At 44.7% G+C, this 22,575-nt stretch overlaps 1 protein-coding gene across 3 annotated transcripts in view; it reads right to left on the bottom strand.

Annotated features, from left to right (window-relative positions):
* Positions 1-15,872: 15,872 nt before the first annotated feature.
* Positions 15,873-22,575, bottom strand: part of FIGN (fidgetin, microtubule severing factor) — a 211,234-nt gene continuing 204,531 nt past the window's right edge. For 2 of the 3 annotated variants that reach the window (XM_078681646.1, XM_078681645.1), the window contains one exon: positions 15,873-19,908. In XM_078681646.1, the coding sequence (XP_078537772.1) occupies positions 17,696-19,908 (2,213 nt within the window). In that variant the 3' untranslated portion in view covers positions 15,873-17,695. The remainder of the gene's footprint in view (positions 19,909-22,575) is intronic. The other variant, XM_078681647.1, reaches the window with a different exon arrangement.

Genomic DNA, 22,575 nt, shown 5'->3' with positions numbered 1-22,575 from the left:
AAATTTAATGCATGTTTATTTTTCTTTTAAATTACATTATTTATTAATTTTAAGGTTATTTAAGTGTTTTTAAGTATGTTTTACTTTATTATATTCATTATTTAATTACTTTTAAGACATTCAGAAAGTTCGATATTTTTACAAACTATATTATTTACAACAATATGTTGGGTTCGATATTTTTGTACTTACCTGTTTGTAGATAGGAAGTCTATATTCTGTCATTCTATATTTTTTCATCAATATTTTGCTCCTCGATATTCTGTCAGCAATCCAAACATATATAAGTGAATAGAAATACATACACACATACATTGAGGTTTTTTTCAATGAAAACTCACTCAACTCAAATGTATGGAGAGAAAAAGAAAACGTTTAAGACTTCATGTATCAACGCTATATTATTGACCAATATTGGTTGTGGCAATAGTAAATGCCTTGCTCTCCGAAACTGTGGCCTATTACATCACCATAATCATAAATGGCACTGCATTATTATAATAAATGGCACTGCATTATTATAATAAATGGCACTGCATTATTATAATTTGTGGTTACCTACTTCATATCAGGTGCCTATCTTTTAAGATTGTGGATTTATTTCTTAATCAACACATTCCAGATTTTTGACCATTGTAAAATGGATCAATCAATCAATCAATCGACACTTGTAAAGCGCGCTACATACCCGTAGGGTCTCAAGGCGCTGGGGGGGGGGGGGTGCCGCTACTGCTCGAACAGCCAGGTCTTCAGCTTCTTCCTGAAGGAGAGGTGGTCTTGGGTCAGGCGCAGGTCGGTCGGCAGGGAGTTCCAGGTCTTGGCAGCCAGGTAGGAGAAGGACCTTCCTCCTGTAGTCGCTCTTCGGATGCGGGGGACGGCGGCGAGGGCGTGGCTGGCCGATCGGAGGTGGCGCCTGGGAGCGTAGAAGTTGACTCGGCTGTTGAGGTAGCTCGGGCCCCGGTCGTGTAGGGCCTTGTGTGCGTGGGTGAGGAGGCGGAAGGTGATTCTTTTGTTGACGGGGAGCCAGTGAAGGTCTCTCAGATGTCCGGAGATGTGACTGGTTCGTGGGATGTCGAGGATGAGTCTGGCTGAGGCGTTCTGGATCCGCTGGAGTCTCTTCTGGAGCTTGGCGGTGGTACCGGCGTAGAGGGCGTTGCCGTAGTCCAGTCGGCTGGTGACGAGGGCCTGGGTGACGATCTTCCTGGTCTCGGTGGGGATCCACCAGAAGATCTTCCGTAGCATGCGTAGGATGTTGAAGCACGCCGAGGAGACGTTGTTGACTTGCCTGGTCATGGAGAGGGAGGAGTCCAGGATGAAGCCCAGGTTGCGTGCATGGTCTGTCGGTTTGGGTGCAGTGCCCAGGGCGGGAGGCCACCAGGAGTCGTCCCAGGCGGAGGGTGAGGGGCCCAGGATGAGGACCTCCGTCTTGTCCGAGTTCAGTTTCAGGCGGCTGGTCGTCATCCACTCGGCTACCTCTTTCATCCCTTCGTGCAGGTTGGCTCTGGCGGCGGTGGGGTCGTTGATCAGGGAGAGGATCAGCTGGGTGTCGTCGGCGTAGGAGGTTGTGCTGAGGTTGTGTTTGCGTACGATGGCCGCAAGGGGGCTCATGTAGACGTTGAAGAGGGTGGGGCTCAGAGATGATCCTTGAGGGACGCCACAGATGACTTTGGAGGCCTCTGACTTGTACGGTGGTAGGCGGACTCTCTGTGTTCTTCCGTCGAGGAAGGAGATGATCCATTCCAGCGCCTTGTCCTGGATTCCGATGTTGCTGAGGCGCCGTACTAGGGTTCGGTGGCAGACCGTGTCGAATGCCGCGGAGAGGTCTAGGAGGATGAGGGCCGCTGTTTCTCCATTGTCCATCAGGGCTCGGATGTCATCGGTGGCGGCGATGAGGGCGGTCTCGGTGCTGTGATTGGCTCGGAAGCCGGACTGTGAGGGGTCGAGGGATCCGTTCGTCTCGAGGAAGGCGGCCATCTGCTTGTTGACGGTCTTCTCGATGACTTTGGCTGGAAACGGGAGGAGTGAGATGGGGCGGTAGTTCTTGAGGTCGGTGGGGTCCGCTGTTGGTTTCTTGAGTAGAGCGCTGAGTTCGGCGTGTTTCCAGCTCTCAGGGAAGATGGTGGTGTCGAAGGATGTGTTGATGATGTCTCGCAGGTGGGGTGCGATGACAGCGTCGGCCTTGTTGAAGACGTGGTGCGGGCAGGGGTCGGTCGGTGATCCGGAGTGGATGGAGTTCATCGTGCGGATGGTGTCTTCGGTGCTGATCGGGGTCCAGGCGTGGAGGGTGGTGGTGGGGGGTGGTTGTTCGGTCATGGTGTGCGATGGTTGGTTGTTGAAGCTGTTGTGTATGTCCGCGATCTTGTTGTGGAAGTATGAAGCCAGGGAGTGGCAGAGGTCTTGCGATGGGGCGATGTCGTTGTTTCCTGCGCTGGGGTTGGAAAGCTCTTTCACGATGTTGAAGAGTTCCTTGCAGTTGTGTGCGTTGTTGTCCAACCTGTCCTTGAATGCTGTTTTCTTGGCGGCGCGGATCAGCTGGTGGTGTTTCCGGGTGGCCAGCTTGAAGGAGGTCCTGTTGTCCGGTGTCGGTTCCCTTCTCCAGACTTTCTCGAGGGCTCGGCAGTTCTTCTTGGAGCTCTTGAGTTCGTCGGTGAACCATGGAGCCTTCTTGCTGCCGGGTCTGCTAGGCGGGGTCCTCAGTGGGGCGAGTTCGTCCGCGCAGTTGCTGATCCACTTTGTGAGGTTGTCAGCGGCCTGGCTGGGGTCCGCTGAGCTGGCAGGAGGGTGCTGGCTTAGGGAGGTGGCGAGCTGGTCTGCTGTGATCTTGCTCCAGCTTCTGCGGGCGGCCTGTTGTTGGTGGTGGTGGGTCGTCGTTCTCTTGAAGGTGAAGTGGACGCAGCTGTGGTCCGTCCATTGAAGCTCTGTGGCGTGGCTGAAGTCGATGTCTGTGCTGGAAGAGAAGACTGCGTCGAGTGTGTGTCCGGCGAGGTGGGTGGGGGTGGACACCAGTTGCTTCAGTCCCAGGTTGGCGAGGTTGTCGAGCAGGGTGCTGGTGTTGTGGTCGTTGTTGTTCTCCAGATGGAAGTTGAGGTCTCCCAGGAGGATGTAGTCGGCGGAGGGGAGGGCATGCGGGCTGACGAAGTCGGCGATGTCCTCGCTGAATTGTGTGCGTGGTCCAGGGGGTCGGTAGATCAGGGTGCCTCTGAGGGTGGTGTTCGGGTTGGTGTGGATCTGGAAATGCAGGTGTTCGGCGCTGGTCAGGGTGTTGTCGGTGCTGGTCGTGAGACGGATGGTGTTCCTGTGGATGATGGCGATGCCTCCTCCCATCTGGTTGGCGGTGCGGTCCCTCCGGATGATCTTGTCGCCGTCCGGGATGGCGATGGCGATGTCGGGCGCTGAAGAGGCGTTCATCCAGGTCTCCGTGAGGAAGGCAACGTCAGGGGCTGTGGCGTCTAGAAGGTTCCAGAGTTCGATGGCGTGTCTGTGGACGGAGCGGGTGTTGAGCAGGATGCATTTGAGGTGGGTGCTGCTGGTGTTAGACTTAGCGGGTGCTGGTGCGAGGCTGGTCCGGATGCAGGAGAACTTGCAGGCGTGGCAGCTGAAAGGTCCGTGGGTGCGTCGTGGTGTGGCTTGGTGGCAATCTGGGAGTCAGCCGGTGTTGAGTGCGGTGAGGGTGGCGGCGGAGTACGTCAGGCGGGTTGGTCGGGGTACTCGTGGGCCAGGGGTCCTGGCACTGGGCGCGGTCCAGGCGCGGACTTCAGCGCACAATCGGCGCGCCCGCTGCTCGTGACCGCTGCGCGTTCGCACGGTCGCCATTTAAGGCGAAGTGCGCGGGTGGGCGGAGCAGCTGGGAGGCAGGAGCGGGGAGGGAACAGAAGAGAAAGGGGCGGGGCTAATGGCGGTGGCGGGAAGCGGGAGCGGGGAGGGAGAGCGGCGAGGTCGGCGGGCAAACAGGAAGGAGACAGGCACAATGCACAATGGGGGTCAAAACACTAAGAGGAAACGGCACAGAAAAATACAGGCAACAATTCTGGTCAAAACGGGGAAAACAGTTAAGCTGACGGTCTTACGGCACACAAAGAAACAAGCACAAATGTCGGGCAAAAACGGGTGAAAACAGTTAAGCTGACGATCTTACGGCACACAAAGAAACAAGCACAAATGTCGGGCAAAAACGGGTGAAAACAGTTAAGCTGACGATCTTACGGCACACAAAGAAACAAGCACAAATGTCGGGCAAAAACGGGTGAAACCAACGGGGATCGCTCAAGGCGGCAGCAAGGCCGGCGCTGAGGCAGAGTCAGGCACTGGGGGCACACGCAGCAGCTGGTGGCCGTGCGGCGCGGGGGTGTCCCACAAGTGGATAAAACACAAAAAAAAATTAAGCTGTGTGAGTATGTATGTGTTTGTGTATATATATATATATATATATATATATATATATATATATATATATATATATATATATATATATATATATATATATATATATATATATATATAGGACAAGTGGCGTGTCGAAAATTGGTAGACCCCGAAGCCCGGTCTATGAACATGCACGTAGTTCCAAAGACGGAATGTCGACTCCGTGTCGTTTGGCAAATATCTTTTATTTGTCAGCTGAAACAAAAGTCAGACGTGTTACGCCTGCCCAGCAGGTTTGCTCACTAACCCTAGTGAGAAAGCCTGCTGGACAGGCGAAACGCATTTGACTTTTGTTTCAGCTGACAAATAAAAGATATTTGCCAAACGACACAGCGTCGACATTCCGTCTTTGGAAATACATGCATACATATATATACCCTCCAGTGGGTCCCAGAGTGAAAGGCAGTTTTGTTTGCAGAATCACCCATGCTGCAGACTCGGCTCGGACAAATCCCAGCTTCGCAGACCCACACTTCTTTTACGTGGGCGGTGCAATCCTCCACGGTTAAGGCTCCCGTGTTTGTAGATTAACCAACAATGCCCTGAGCTCAAGGACGCCACTCCTGGGGATTAGTTCACTGAACTTTATTCACCAAACAGCCTGTCACTCCGAGTAAGATACTTGTCCCTGACCCGTTTCGCGGCCACTACCGCTTCTTCATAGGGAAATTTGCCAGTTCTCGGTTGCGCGCCACACCTTCTGTTCTATCCCAGCATGCTGCTCCCAGGTGAGCTCAATAGTTTCAAGCATGCTGGGAAATGTAGTGCTTCTCAATTCTTCCCCTCCAGTGGGGTCCGAGTTGTGGCTCAATGTCGCTTTATTTAATACATGGTATCAACCCTCCAGTGGGTCCCAGAGTGAAAGGCAGTTTTGCTATCCAGACCTTTTTAATAGATGCCATAAAGGCAGAGAGCGAGAGCAAAATTTTTTTACATATCTCTAGGCTCACTGATCCGTCTGCTCTCCTTAACTCGCGGCCGGGTGCTTTCAATGGCGGGAGACGGTACCACGCCGGTCGCGGTCAGACAAAGCTCTGATGCAAAAGCACGCAGCACTCACGGGGGGACTGTTCCAATATGGTTTATTAGACAAACACTCTTACAAGACGCGTTTCGGCCACCACCTTTCTCAATTAGAGGCCGGCGCCACCCTCAGGCAAGGTTTAAATACAGCCAATCAACAAAATAAAGAAAGGACATGTATTGTGCGTTACCAACCACCATTTCTAAGTGGTGTGAATTCAGTTAATATCACTGACAAAATTGTGCCCTGGATGGGCTATTAAACACACAAATAATGACTATTTTTTAAATTAAGCCCTGAATGGGCATTCCACAGAAATATATACATAAATACAAACATCTCTCACTTATGAACATAAGAAAATCACCAACAATGCAGAAAAATCAATGTAAGACTCATAAATGGACCGCCAACTCCTCCCCAGCGTTCAGGCCACCTGGTTTCTTGGTCTGGTACTCAATGATATGGCGAGACTCTAGCCTGCGCAGCTGAAGCAGCCTATTTCCTCCCCTTATGTCTGCCGGTACTTGGTCCATGCAGTAAAAGCTAAGGAGTTCTCGGTTGCTTTGGTGAGACAGTTCGAAGTGCCTCGCCACTGGATATGTGGGATCTTTATTTTGTATGGCCCTCAAGTGTTCTAGGATCCTAATTTTCGTTGGGTGAGTGGTACTTCCAATATAACGCAGGCCACACGGACATACAAGACAGTACACCGTGTGGCTTGTGTTAAAATTCATTAAGCTGGTGATCCTTTTGGGCTCCTTCATCCCTGGTATTTGGTAACTAGTCACCTTTCTACTGTTTTTACATGCCTTGCATTTGAGGCAAGGATAGAATCCTGTCAATTTCCCAAATGGTGGAGGTTTTTCCTCTTTCTTACAGTGGCTTTGTACAATGTTCGATCCCAATGGCCTAGCTCTCCTAAACGTTATTAATGGAGACTTAGGTAAATCCTTACCGATGACCGGGTCAGATCTAAGTATGTGCCAATTCTTCACACACTTTATTCTGATATCCTGGGCATCGGTAGAGTAGTTCATAATCACCCTCATACTGTTCTGATTATTCTCCTGTCTCTTGGGTGACATTGGGCTTTCCTTTGAGATTAAATCAGATCTCAATTTCTTATCAGCTTTCATTTTAGCCTCCTGTAATACCTCCTTGGTATATCCTCTCATTCTGAACCTCAACGTACTTTCACTAGCCGCCTTCTCAAAATCATCTTGTCGTGTACAATTCCTCTTTATTCTCAGTAGTTCACCATAGGGTATACTAGATATGGTTTTGCCCTATTGGCAACTCATTGCGTGGAGCACAGAATTGCCAGCTGTCTGTTTTCTATGCAATGCTGTACAAATTTTACCCTCAGCTATGAACACTTTAAGGTCCAAAAAGTTTACGGTTTCTGTGCTAATTTCCCACTGAATCGGAGATTAAGGTCATTCTCATTTAGTACCTTGACATATTCCTTGGCACATTCTATCGAGCCTTTAAAGACGATAAACAGATCGTCTATGTATCTGTACCAAGATACTACCCTCTCTGTCCATGCGGCATTATTAGCCGCCCAGGCCACCTGCTCCTCCCACCAGCCGACGAAGAGATTCGCATAGCTGGTGGCGAAGCAGGTGCCATCGCGGTACCACAGATCTGTTTGTAGAGTTGATCCTGGAACAGAAAAATGTTATTACTTAGGCAGAATGATATAAACTCAAGTAACATTTGATTATGTGCCATCAGGTTTATGGGCCGTGTCTCCAAGGTACCATTTTACTGCCTCTGCCCCTTGGAGATGATTTATACTGGTGTAAAGGCTCGAGATATCGAGTGTCATCATTACCAAATCGCTAGTCCAGTTTAAATTGTCAATTTTACGGAGAAAGTCAATTGTGTCCTTCAAATATGATTTTAACATTGTCACAAAGTCGCAAAGAAAGTAGTCCACGAACCTCGACAAATGCTCCGTCAGGCTCCCCACAGACGAAACAATCGGACGTCCTGGTGGTCATGTTGCATGCTTGTGCAGCTTGGGCAAATGGTAAAAAGTTGGTACCTTCGGTTGCTTACATTCCAGGAAAGAAAATTCCTCTTTACTTAGCATCCCCTTATGATACCACTTGTTGAGTAGGGAACGATAAGCGAGGACACTCTCATCAAATGTCTTTTTAGTTACTCTGATGTTGTTTCTTTGGTCCTCCAATTGGGATAGGGCTTCCTTGACATAGAAATCCCTGGTCATCAAAACGACATTTCCGCCTTTGTCGGACGGTTTGCACACAATTTTGTCATCTTAACTCAGATCCATTATTGCTTTCCTTTGCTGTTGTGTTATATTCCCGTTGCCAAATTTCTTCTTTCTTGTTTCATTGCAATGGCTCCAATGGTCTTTGGTCATCACATCTGAGAAAGTGTCAATCGCATCAGCCGGCATCATGGGACAGAATCGTGATTTCGGTCTGAAAGGACTGTCTGGTTTAATTTGTGTCACCCCAGCCTACATCCTGTTTTGTGATGGTATGATTGCCATAGGATCTCCTTCTTCAGCTAAATCGTTCACAACCGCAAGTGCTTCAATATCACACATGGTTAAAGCTGGCATTTCCTCAGCAGGAGATATAGGTTTATCAAGGTGTGTCTTGCCTTTAAAGTATTTGAGCAGTTTTATCTTTCTACAGAACTTGAAGAGGTCAATCCTTAATTGGGTGTATTCTGAATTCTTATCTGGGCAGAAGTTCAGTCCCAGTCGTAAAACCTGTTCTTCGTCCTCTGATAATTTTCTGGACGTGAGGTTAACGACCGTTAAATTCTGGGTGTCTATCGTCTGTTCCAAAACTTCTTGCTCCTGGTCATCCTTGGAGATGCGTCGCCGGCGTTTGCTCCACCTGCCGCGCCTTGTCCTACGTTTGCTTTCTTTTTCCTTTGTGGCTTTGGTTCCACTGGTTTGCCCCTTCCCCCTGTAGTCCGTGTTTCCCTTATGACCTGAAACTCGTCTAAAAAAGGGACCGTGGATGCTGGTGCCACATTTCTAGATGAACTGGACGGGCTACCTTCTTCCTCACTTTGTTCGGTTTCAGTACTGGTTCCGTGATTTTATGGCTCAAAATTCTTTTCCTAGGCTGATTGTATTTCTTTGCGAATGTGAGAATCCGTCCTTGTAAATAATCCCTCTGGTCCCTCTCAAACTTTTCTTGTTTTCGCCGTTTTATCTTCGGTTCATACGCCTGAAGGCGTTTCTTCATTGCCTCTCGTAATTAGTTTTGTCTCTCTTTATCTTCATTTTGTGCGATTACATCCTCCAAATCCGATATCTCGCGTAGTTACATCTCTATCGCTCCACGCGAATTTTATCAGCAACATCAGCATTCCTTTTGATGAATGAGCCGACAATTCTGCCCATTCCTTCAACAGTTGTGGATTGGGGTTCTCGTAAGCGGGGACAGTATATATTCTCAAACCCCGTGGGACTCGGCTGCATTCAACGTACTTTTGGAGTGAAGTTGTCTCCCACCACTTGCGGGTCTCCCGCTCACACAGTCTTTCAAGTTTGGAAAAGAGATCTTTCAATGGATCACTGCTTGCTTTCTGCTTATCTGCAACATTGCTTTCTCTGCGAGATTGTGCTCCTGCACCTTTAAATATTTCTGTGGCTGCCTCCAGCCGTGCCTCCTCATCAAACATTTTTCGTGGTATGTGTTTGTTTCTTCGTTTTAGTTTATTGGTCGAATTCTTCCCCCCTCGGTCTGCCCGGTCACTGGTTTGTGTGCACTTAACTTTGCAAAGCCGATCTTCTTCATCCGAAACGCGAGAAAATCATTACCGCGTTTGACTTGAAGCCGCTCCACTTCAAAGAGCCGCGCTATAAATATATCTATTAACCAACAATGCCCTGAGCTCAAGGACGCCACTCCTGGGGATTAGTTCACTGAACTTTGCGTATCATGTATTAAATAAAGCGACATTAAGCCACAACTCGGACCCCACTGGAGGGGAAGAATTGAGAAGCACTACATTTCCCAGCATGCTTGAAACTTGGGAGCAGCATGCTGGGATAGAAAAGAAGGTGTGGCGCGCAACCGAGAACTGGCAAATTTCCCTATGAAGAAGCGGCAGTGGCCGCGAAACGCGTCAGGGACAAGTATCTTACTCGGAGTGACAGGCTGTTTGGTGAATAAAGTTCAGTGAACTAATCCCCATGAGTGGCGCCCTTGAACTCAGGGCATTGTTGGTTAATCTACAAACACGGGAGCCTTAACCGTGGAGGACTGCACCGCCCACGTAAAGGAAGTGTGGGTCTGCAAAGCTGGGATTTGTCCGAGCCGAGTCTGCAGCATGGGTGATTCCGCAAGCAAAACTGCCTTTCACTCTGGGACCCACTGGAGGGTTGAAACCATGTATTAAATAAAGTGACATTGAGCCACAACTCGGACCCCACTGGAGGGGAAGAATTGAGAAGCACTACATTTCCCAGCATGCTTGAAACTATTGAGCTCACCTGGGAGCAGCATGCTGGGATAGAAAAGAAGGTGTGGCGCGCAACCGAGAACTGGCAAATTTCCCTATGAAGAAGCGGCAGTGGCCGCGAAACGCGTCAGGGACAAGTATCTTACTCGGAGTGACAGGCTGTTTGGTGAATAAAGTTCAGTGAACTAATCCCCAGGAGTGGCGCCCTTGAGCTCAGGGCATTGTTGGTATGTATATATATATATATATATATATATATATATATATAAAAATGTTTTGCTCTCGCTCTCTGCCTTTATGGCATCTATTAAAAAGGTCTTAGAAAATGATTTGTATTGCAGAGTGAGATGACTACGTTATTTTCTTAAAAGAATATCCCTTGCATACTTAGAATATAAGATTCATTACACGTTCCACATGTATAACGGTAAGTGAGCAAAGTGTAAGATTGCAATTGCTGTATAATGGGCTAGCATTCACTTTGTTCAGCAGCAATATTAAACAGCCAAGACCAACATCTCACAGTGGCGCTAGGGGCAGCAATGAAGGATCAACATTTAGAAGTGTTCAGTGCGTTACCTTCCTTTGTCTCTGTGGACCTTATTGCATGATGAACAGAATGATGCCCTTTGTCACTGTAAGGGAGGCATGAACATAATATGATCCACCTTGCTTCACTTTAGACAGCTGGAAAGGGTGTATTTGTTATTATCAAGTGTGCATATACAGTAAATGTTACCCAAATGTTGTTTTAGGAATGATCAAAACAATGGAAAGAGAAATGTTAGTGGTCAGTTTGACTAAACCATTAATTTGTAATGTTGTCATAATTGGGACAAACGTAGAAGTTGTTTGGGGATGTGTATACTATATGCTTCATTACTCAGGACATTACATGACCATACAAATTCTACATATTGTCACGTATACTATCACAATTACTTTGATTTGCACTAGGATGTCAAATGTGTCCATTTTTTTTAATTCACCTATTTTAGCCAAATAAATGAAACTATATACAATTGTGCTCTCGCTACTACAAAAAGTATTACAAACAGTACAATGACTGATAAGTGTTCAAGGAGACAGAAGCAGATTCTTTGATGTGTTCTTGATACAGCAAGAAGTTGGTTTATTCTCTCCAGATTCAAGGATTGTGATACAAAGCCGACACGTGTTTCGTCGTGTACAGTTGAGTCAACACGACTCTTCAGGGCTTGAAAATTGGGATGTTCGTGGTGCTTGTAGTTAGATATGGTCTACTATCCATGTATTGGACGTAACTTGTCGGAGAGAGACACAGTTAGAAAATGACTACACAGAAACGGTCTGTTCCTTTGAGATAGTCACGTAGAAATTGCTCAAACAATGGCAGTCTGTCAATTGAATGTCACACAACTCCTGTGGTTCCCGGTCGCCGTCTCTCTGGTCCGTACAGAGAGACGGCGACCGGGAACCACAGGAGGAGGGATTTCGGAACACAGCACAGACGCCTTTTGAGAGACGCACTCGTCTCCAGCGAATCCCGAGTAAGACGGATCCCCTCCCGGCTACCTCCTGACACACCAGGAGCCAGAGTGAACAAACACATAGTTGTGTGACATTCAATTGACAGACTGCCATTGTTTGAGCAATTTCTACGTGACTATCTCAAAGGAACAGACCGTTTCTGTGTAGTCATTTTCTAACTGTGTCTCTCTCCGACAAGTTACGTCCAATACATGGATAGTAGACCATATCTAACTACAAGCACCACGAACATCCCAATTTTCAAGCCCTGAAGAGTCGTGTTGACTCAACTGTACACGACGAAACACGTGTCGGCTTTGTATCACAATCCTTGAATCTGGAGAGAATAAACCAACTTCTTGCTGTATCAAGAACACATCAAAGAATCTGCTTCTGTCTCCTTGAACACTTATCAGTCATTGTACTGTTTGTAATACTTTTTGTAGTAGCGAGAGCACAATTGTATATATCTGTATTGTCTCTTGACTTTTTAGACGGTTAAGGGTGTTTTTCCGCCTGCTCTTCACGCACTACTTTGCTACCCGTCAGTATATACTCTGTAACGTTTAACCTAGGCAGTGCGCCTGAGTGATCTGAATTTCTTAAAACCCCAGTGAAGTGTTAAATAAATGAAACTACATCAGTGGGTGGGAGGGTTTGCGTTCTACAAGCCAATAACCTTTTTTTTTTTTAAATCTAGCAAGACATAGCTGATAGCTTTGCTTCAAAGTGGTCAAACAGTGACCTCTATTACAGATGTTCAAAAAGGGATGCAGGTGGAGGAAAGAAAGTAGTAATGGGGAATGTCACGATGTACACCATAAACATGAACAGCAAAAAAGCCATCTAGTTGATAGTTGTGAAGCTGATCAAGCACAGCCAAAATAACCAAACTTTGAAAACATATTAACAAAAGGAACTCCTCTACAATCCATTAGAAAAGGTAGTAATTTCAAACTTAGCCTTATTCTTGTTTTTTTCTATGCATAAATCATCGTTATTCTTTGCATTTATTTGGTAAAGCTTCATTCATTTGCGACAAGCACTGCTTCTATTACTCATCTCTATTCGGTATATTATGTTCATTTAGAGAATAGCATTATTCTTATAGACTTATCAGTCGGTTTTCTGAGTAAATGTTGATTGGAAAAATGATCTAAATGGAATACCTCATTCAACATTGAATGTTTCGAGCATTTTATGCAGATTTCTTTCCAGATTTGAGTGATCGCATTGTCACCATAACAGTGAACTCGCTAATGAGTTAGATAATCCCAGTAACGACACCATAGAGCGTGCGCTCACTTCTATCTACTGTCAGTATGCTCAGTATGCTCACAATGAGCTCACTCTGCGCCCACGATAGGTAAGGTTTTATACACTGCCGACATGGGGTACTGATTTGGCTAGCATACAGATATTGGAATAAGCCTCTGAGCCAACACACCACGCTGGGTTATTGATGCCCTATCCCTTCTAAGGCTGCATAGATGATCACTTCATTTTAGTGAGCACCATACACCGACATAGCCACCGTCAACTGATGCACCATGGAGTCACTGAGCATGATGGGCACTACCCGCTTCCCGATCTACCGCAGTAGAGCCTAGTCATGTTTTTGGCATGGAACTTGCAACCAACATGCATGTTATACACTACTTATGGGATGTTGCATCCATCTACGTAGACACTGATGTGTGCTATGTTTTTCCCCTCCCCCCCTTTTTTTGTCTCCATTAGGTTTGCACTCAAAACACACGAATAAGCCGTGTGTCTTCAATAATACAAATATTCCTCATTGAAGGTAGGGTAGGAACATAGGGTGCCTCTTTCCCTATTCCTCCTTTTACGTTTTCTTTTCCACGGTCCTGATGAAGTGCTCTGGGATCCATTAGGGACCACTGAGTAGCGCGAAAGATGTCGACCCCTCACTATTAGACACCACACCATTTTTACACACGGGTTGATGGAAGTGGGAATTCATTTGTTTCTTTCACCTCTCTATTTCCATAATTAGCATCTCCGTCCCCGTTCAGATTTTAGCCTAACCCTTTGGACCCTTTAACAAATACGCTGGGGTACCAACTGGTTATTTTACCTGCACTCACCTACACCACTTGGCCCACACACCCACAACTGTGGCAACTCCTAAAAGATCTCCAATAAAGTGCTCTCCACGAGGGCCCGTGAGGGACTGCAGCGCCACCCCCACGAGGAGCAGTGCCCAATGATGATGCTTTACACTCGCAAGGGTGTGTGAGGGCACAACAGACACAGGAGTATCACTCTCTCCACTCACACTCATTCCTCTTTGGGGACACCTCACCCTTACGTGCAACTAGAACAGGCTGCACTTCGCCCTACCCTTTCTAGGAACTAGTACCTCCCCTTGTATTTATATAATCATAAAGACAGCTTAGAATGCACATACCTCAATGCTGTCAGTGGTCACTGAATTTTAGAGAACAGCAACAAAGAACATGTTGATATTCCATATTCATTCTTCTGCTGTAACCCTTTCCATGCGCCCGTCGGCCAACGGCCGTCGGGAGCACTACCTTCATAGTCCTGCGCATGTCTGTTGGCCGCTGCGGCCCAGCCCACCTAATCAAACCGCCGCACCGCGGCAAAATTGCCGCTGCGGTTAATAAAATTGTAGGATGTGCCTGATACTACAATTGAAAAAGCTCTCGACCTATAAACTGTTCATGTTGACATTTGGCTCCTGGATCACTGCTTCACCAGTATAGATGGCCATTGTCTAATCCAAAGCAATTAGGCAAAATTGCCTTATGGCCAAGTACAGAGTCAGCAATAACAGCAAGACAATATTGCATTCGACATAAAGTGATACAAGAGTAATAGCAAACTCAGAAGGCTCCAGAAGGCAGAAGAGGGTAAAATAAATCTAGGTTTGGGTAATATTCTGCAGCAAAGACTGTCTAACAATGGTTGTTCAATCCATTCAACTACTAGTTCCATGCAGAGAGATCTAACATTTTGGTTTCTTTTTTTTTTTGTTTTACAGGAAAGGTTGAGAACTATTCAGTAGGCCCAGAGAGACACCAAATAATCATTTTTGTAATAATTGAGAGGTGATGATAGAAGCAAGACATCTAGGCATATGCTTATGTTATGGGGCCTTCCGTTATGACCATGCTTGTTTATTTTTTAAGTAAAATACCCAAGGAAGAATAATTTAAGAATTTGTATGTATGAGAGTCTATGTCCTGCTACGATCAAAGCACACTTTTTCCAAGATTTAATACAAACCTCCTATTGAATGGGTTGAGAATTGCACTGCCCAGTAGATTTTTTTTAATTGTATGCATGAGGCTATCTGGCAAGTAAATTTTTTGCATCTTAAAAAGAAGCATCCAAGGACAACTGTGGTCACAGCAACAAATGTGGGTATTTTGCACAAGGAAAAAAGAAACAACTTTAGTAAAGGAGTTTGTACAAGTGAATGTTCATTATTTGTAAGTGGAAGGTAAATTTAATTAGCAATGCTGGCTTCTTTCCTAACCCTTTCCTCGCCTTCTTCACGTTGTAAATTAAGGTAAACCATAGACTGCTCATTTTTTTTGGTGTGTAATACGATGTTTGGAAATACACCCACAATGCATTTTTTCTTTTACAATTAACATATTATGCAATTACATGATTAAGAGCGTTACAAAGAGGCTGTATTTTACAATTGCAATTATGGTGGTATCAGGAGTAGAAGGCTGAGTCTTTGGCATTACCTCGCCTCAGTATGCCATAACTTACTTTTTTATTTTTTTACTGGAATTAATGAGTAACAAACTAAATGACTTTTTTAGTTCCCCATAATAGATTTTAGCACAAAGGTTGATGATAATAAAAAGATAATGCTCCCAACCATTCTTTTTGGTGATATCTTTGTCATCTATACCTAACATGAGTACTGAGCAATGTTCCTCAGAAATGTTCTTTTACAGTTTGTGATAGCCCAGATTGCTGTCGGTATATTTTAGCATAACTACATATTATTTTCATAGTTAATTAATATATTAATTAATCACAGGGTCATCAAACGATTATTACAATCTGCATCGCAAGGAAAATGAAGTCATTGAAGCATAAAACAACCACAAAATTGCATGCCCGCTGAAAAGCATCAGAGTGCATGGTGACAATTGTGTCACAACTGCAAGTCAATCAATGCACTTGTTCTTTTGATTTTACTATTTGAAAGGCAGGAAATGGGTCACCAAGTGGATTTTACTAAAAACATGCCAATAAGCTCCTGCATTGGCTATAATCTAAATTAATATCAACGGAAAATCAAATTAATATTTTATCAATTCTGGGCAACATTTGTAAAATGTTTTTCATGGCTTCCTTCATTCAAGGCACAGAATTCCGTGAAGGTTTAAAGACTGAATCGAGCTTCAATTTGTAAAATGGTGCTTGGATGTCTTTGTATACAATTTATTTGGTTGATTTGCTCACGAAATAAAACCTAAATATCCATGGCATTATTCATCTCTCATTATGTCTTCAAAAGTAAATTGATACAATCTTGTGTGCAGAAAAAAAACACAAGGACCTAGCTCAGAAATATTCACACAGATGCTCTTTGTACATTTATTTCATGTTTTATCGTGTACATTAGTCAACGGAAACAAATTCCAGTGCTGTTCAACAATTTTGGTACTGTCATTATTAAGCAAACAACGTTATGTTTAAAACTCAAGATCGTTCTGTGTTCATGCAGCAGAGGGTTTGGGGCAGCTGCAGCCAACATCGCTCCTGCTCGGAGACATCACCCAACATCAATCAACTGTCATGAATCAAGTGGCACACAAAACATAAAAGGATAAAAAGACTCTGCGGGGGCCCGGGAGAAGTGAGGAAAATGCCACGCACGCCAGCTACTCTTTAGAGAAGGAAGACACTATAGTATGTCTGCTGGCGAAGCGAAGGGTCACATTTATAGGACTTCGGGAGTGGACAAAGGAAGATGTGCCTTGAAACATATGTTGCAATTTGGTTTTCTGAGAAAAAGGGATTCCCTTTCTTCTCTTTGGATGGTTTTAACAAAACTGAGGTAGAGATGTAAGGGGACACACAGGAGTACACATTTTCTTCTCGTGTTATTAAGGACACTACAATACAATGTAAAATAATACTGAACAACTCGGAAGAATGTCCATGCAACATAAAGGTAATTTATGTAATTGCACTACGTAAGCAGCATCCCAAACACTGGAATCCAATCCACTGGCCGATTGTTGAAAAGTCTAGTGCATCCCAAAAGAAATCCAAAGTGCACGGTTTCAGGTTATACCAAATGCCAACAGTTAAAGTGGAAAATTTGTCAAATGGCTTCCAAACGAATTTACCCCTTAGGTGCTAGGGGGCAATATCGTAAGAATGTATATTTTGCTGCGACACAAATATATTTTTATTCCATCCCAAGAGTATTGACGGAGGCCATTAACATGAAGAAATAGCTTCCTTTTTCAATAAAAAAAAAATTTCCGCCATGTTACACTAGACCCATTCTGTATACATTCAATCCCTTACCACCTTCCATTTGTTGAGGTAAATATACATCTTAAAATAAAGTATCATTGGATAATACATAACTCAGCAGTACATAGTGCTTTAAACACATTCCTTTGAGGTACTGTACAAAACAAAATATAGCTTTCCTGAGTTTTTGCAGACAGAACATCAAAAACAGTGAACTATGGAAATTAAGGTCCAGATTAACACTATCCCGTTTTAACTGTTCTTGACTAAATCTAGAACAGACGGGTTTGAGGAATACTGTTGCTAGTCAGATGGCAAAGAATCTGGTTTACGATGTCCCAACACAATTGTTCTTCTCTTTAGTCAAACAATGTTTGAAGTTAAAGCTCTTTATATTAGCACATGCCACCAATGTAATTGTGAGGCAAACAAAAACTAAAGCACCACTTCAGGCACTTGACAGCAACTAAATCTCAAGAACAGCAGAATGGAATCGACACACACAGTTCACGTCCTTCTAAAGCCGGCCCAGTTGTGCCCCATCCTTGGTCAGTATTGTCTTGCATGAATAGAAGCATCACAGTATGCTTCCTTTCACATGTGGTCTGAAGACCAGCAGTGCTAGGGTGATGCATGTTTTCCTTCAGGTCTACCCTGACTCATTTTATGCAAGTTTACTCATGACTGCAAAGTACCATCTGCCATTTCAGCATGGCTAAAACGAGAATATATCCCTATGTAAGACGTTATGAGCGCCAACATTATTCACAATGATGATCACTGACTGCAACCAAACATTTTGTTCCATTCAATGTATGTATCAAGCTCCTTCTGGGATATGCTAGGCTGAATCTTGCAGAATGCATTTTCAAAGTCTTGATAGGTAACTGGTCTCAACTGTCCTGGCATAATGGCTGTGAGGTCTGTGGCTGGCATGGCATGTAGAGGCCCTACCACTGCTTCCTGGCAGAGATGAGCCACATCCAGTCCAGAAAATCCTTCTGTGCGCTGGACAAGCAGGGCAACCTCTTTGTCATTCAAACAATAACTGTGCTGTGAGAGCAGCTGTACAATTATCTGGTGCCTTGCTGTGCTGTCAGGCAGTGGTATTAAAAGTCGCTTCATGAAATACCTACGAAGAGATTCGTCAATTTCTTCTGGTTTACTTGTGGCACATATTACAACAATTTGGTCTTCTGCTGATGACAGTACAGAGTCCAGCTGCATAAGGAACTCAGTTCTCATTCGATTTATTGGACTGTGATCTTCACTGACTTGGGAAGAAAGAAGCATTTCAATGTCACTGAGAAAAATTACTGAGGGCTGGCGACACCTTGCCACCAAGAAAGAGGCGTGAACTATTTTCTCTGCATCAACTAGCCACTTTGAAACAAGTCCAGAGCCAGAAATTTTGAAAAATGTGGCACCCAATTGACTGGCTATACACCTGCCTAATAAAGTTTTGCCTGTCCCACAGGGTCCAAACAAAAGAATGCTTCTAGGCAAAGCAGTCAAACCATTAAATGCATCTGCTCTCAATACAGGCCACAAAACCTCCTCTTTAACAACAGCTTTGATTAGATCTAGGCCAGCAATGTCATTCCAGTCCACTGGAGGTCCTTGGTTTATTATCTCATTGGTTACAATGTCAATGAGGTGTGTTTCAGTGTTCTTCAGTTGCTCGTCCACAGAGTGGCTGGATGAGGTAGCTGTGCAAAGTCCTGGGCCTTGCACTGTATGAGTAATGAGCTGTCTATGTTCCTCACTGTGTTCATTCATTGCCGGGGAAGCATACTTTCCAAAGGACTCATTTGTTCTTGAACCCAGTGAATTTTTGGACGTGCCATATGATGGCGGTGTCAATGCCCTTGTGGACTGGCTGCTGAATTTCCGTTGCTGCTCTGAAGACATTAGCTGCTTTGTTGGTTTAAAAGCTAAGGAGGATGGCTCAGTACTTCTGTCAAACCCATTTCCCCTGTTTGAGATGCTGTTCTCAGACATCCTGTACATAGGGCTCTGTGTTGATCTCTGTTGGCTATAGCTGTAGTTTACATAGCTGGAGTCTATGTCCCTTTGTCCTGCCATATAGAATGCTTTTCTTTTCAGAGAACTTGCTGAACAATTTGTCAAAGCGGATGGTGCAATGGGAGTTAAACCATGATTCTGGTAGCTGTAACCAGATACAGTGGTAGGAGGAAGAGGCGTTGGAGCAGGAATTCCAGAAGGAAGATACGCTGAAGGTGGAGGTGCACCACCTGGACTGTAGCCTGGGCCAACTGCAGTTTGAGGTGGATAACTCGCAGGAGGGTAGTTATAAGAAGCGATACTGGCGGTCCCATTGTAGCCAGGTACCAGGGCTGGTGGTGGAGGATGTAAGGGGGAAGGATGGGATGAGTTTAGTGTAGTGGATGACTGACTGCCATAACCTGTATGCAAATAAGATCCATTATATCCTGAACCATATTCCTGAGATGGAAGTCCTGAATGAAGAGTGGGTACTGTATGATTTCCACAATTGCTGCTGGAATAACTAGGTTCTGATAGGTTGCTGACCACGCCGGGTGAACTTCCTATACTGGCAGACACATCTGCCGAAGGCAGGGCTGCACTCACACCACCTTTATTGGCAGCGATGATGTCTGTAACGCAATTCATGGGATAAACGCCATCTGAATTCAAAGAGGTCTGCCAAGGTTCACTTTCATTTTTTCGACCATTAACTAGCCCAGATGGTGCATCAGAATAGCTGCTAAGGATCTGCCGATCAATCGGTCCTTCTAAAATTCCAGAATACTTTTCTGCATACTTCTTCAGCAGGTTAGATGCAGTGAGGGCAGAGATGTCATCGTTGGCCCATGCATATTGATAGGTGCGCTGCAGGTGGCCACGGTAAGCTTCAACTTTATGGGCTGGGGAACGGGTGGTCGACGTAATGTCAAAGTGCTGCTCTGGCCACTGGGCATGCTCCGGCGTCCACTGCATCTTCAAGCCTACAGGCGTTGAAAATAACAAAAAATAAAGTCAGCAATTGTTTTGAGAAGCGTTTAAATACATATGCTATCAATATATTTTTCAGTATAATTAATAAGCAGCGTAGTCTTATGAAATTAACAAAATATTTCTGAACACCATAGATAGATTTCCTAAGACAGTTAACATAATAATGTACACCGCACGATTTTTAAAACATACATGTGTGTAAATATATATATATATATATTTTTTTTTTTTACATTTATCTCATATATTTGAAAAGCAGTTTGGGTTGGTTATTAATCTTAGAAAATCCCAACTATCCTGTCACTTTAGATTACTATTTCGGTTTTTATTTTTTTCCCCAATATAAAAATATGAGACACAGCTGACAGATCACATCTGGGATACCTCTCTTATTTGGTGCTGAACACCTAGTTAGCGCAGTATAATGCACCCTGCGCGGAACAATATGACACAGACATTGCAGGTCATTCCATAATCCAAGTCTCATCTAAAGTGCTCCACGACAGTTTCAAATCTGCTTCGTGGAGTGCAGCAAAGCAATCTCCCAGGCAGCGCTCTGTCGCTTTCATCACACAAAGCCTACAACTCGGTATGAATTACAACTGGCTCCTTTCTGCCTCTCAGTTCTGTTGTTAAGGCTCTCAAAAAAAAAAACACAAGCATCACTTGTCTGTCGGTCTTCTAGCTTGCTGTTTTTTTTTCTCCCTTGGAAGCCTCCAGGGTAAAACAAAATAAAAACAGTGCCAGGCAGCGTAACCCCAGAAAACCACGGCAGCAAATAATGGCTGCTCGGAATCTTTGTAGGAGGAGCAGGTATCTACACTCGACCGTCCCTTTTCTACATGTTTAATTGCAGCGGTTTCATTTTCTTTCATTCGCGGCACACATTAGGAACACTTACACGCTTCAGGCCATTTCTCTTGCTCCCTATTGGTTGTGCACACTGGTGTAACCGTATACAAGCTACCTCTTAATTTCTCATGTTACTAAAGGTGGATTTTACAAACACTGCCCTCTGGCACAGATGCTCTGATATGGTGGCCCAGCCAGCGTAAGGCAAACACTGTAGCACGAGCTCCCTTCTGGTTTTCTGTAGTCTATTTTGACAGCTCTCCCCACCTCCTCCCCCCCCCCCCCAACCCCCCCACACACACACTGCTTTAGCTCCTCATTGCCTGTCTCTGGCATCTGACATGGCCAGTTTAGCCTGAATGGGCTAAACCCAAAGCAGCATCAGCGGCGGCGGGAGGACGGCACGCGGATTCCCTTCTGACTCCCTCTCCCTTGTTTGCAAAACCACTGTACCAGACACTGGAAGTTAATTAGCAGGATGATGCTGTGCTAATTGTGTTAATTTACAAGGTTTTAGTCAAAGAGAAGCATGCCAGGGCTGGCACTGCTGTCATGCTTTCCACTAATGATTTAGAAATACCGAAAACAAGGTGGGAAGGGATTGCAGTAATTACACAATAAATGCCTAAGTAACGGGAATAATTTCCAACTACATGCCAAGGCATTTGCATACCTTTGAATTCGGTTTTTGGAGCAACCGCGTTTCTCGGAGTTTCAATTGTTATACACAAATCCGTTTTTATTAACCATTAAAACGCATTCCCCACTTTTTCCCTTCACGGCCCCACGCAGTATCTCTCAAATGCGTAGGCTTGTGTAGTAAAAGCTCAGCAATTGCTTTGAAAACACACTTAAGCCGTTTGTTGTCAAGCAAGAAGTCTGGTCAGCAAATCAAGGAACAAAAGGGCAGCAGCAAACCACACAGAGAAACAGTCACCGACAACGTGAAACAAAAGGCATTCAAATTGATCTCACACTAAATGCACCGTGACTTTATAATTACAAATAAAGGGAAGTGCAAAATACATGGGGGGGGGGGGGGGATACCAGCAATAACACTTAAGACATAATCCAATCTTTCTTTACTAAATTAAAAAAGACAAAAGATTTTACATTCTGCTGGCAAACCAAAAGCAAATCACTATTCACCAACTGTGAATTATCAGCAACTAACCCCGTCTGGTGCCAGGGGACTTACTCCAAGCCATTTAACAAGAAGGGGGAAAGAATGCGCCTTTAATGAAGGGCTGCCAAAAAGATACATCAATTCATTAGTCTCTCGCGTTATTTGTGTGGCACTATTGTTCTGTTCTTTGTCTGTTAAATAGTTACTGAGCACAGAACATTCCAGCAAGCTTGGCGTACAAGAGGACTACTTCAGGCTGACATTTTAGTAGATTTATATAACTGCCAGGGCCAGGATTCAGGGCAAATCCAAGTTACAAGCAGCAGTGACAGTTCCAGAGGAAGCAAAAGCAAAATAAAATATGAATAAATAGACTGCAGTTCCTTCAGGAAAAAGGAATAACTGACAAATTATATGCAACAAGTTAATTTTGAGCAGGGTGGCGTTAGCACACGCTAAAAAACGTTACCACTTTGATCACCATCACTTGATTTTCTGACAGCATGTTGAACTCTGAAATGCCATCAACATTAAAATCAAGCAGAATTACTGCCACTTTGTAGTAACTTTATGTTCGTAGAAACTGACAAACAATAAAGCATGTGGTTTCCACAGCATGTAAATTCTATAAAAAGGAAATGCACACAACAATCTCTTACTCGCATTTCTAAGTGATAGC

Source organism: Lissotriton helveticus, chromosome 3_1 (genome assembly GCF_964261635.1).
Source record: "Lissotriton helveticus chromosome 3_1, aLisHel1.1, whole genome shotgun sequence".
NCBI lineage: Eukaryota > Metazoa > Chordata > Amphibia > Caudata > Salamandridae > Lissotriton > Lissotriton helveticus.
The sequence above is the reverse complement of the archived record's forward strand: the minus strand, read 5'-3'. Positions and strand labels throughout refer to the sequence as shown.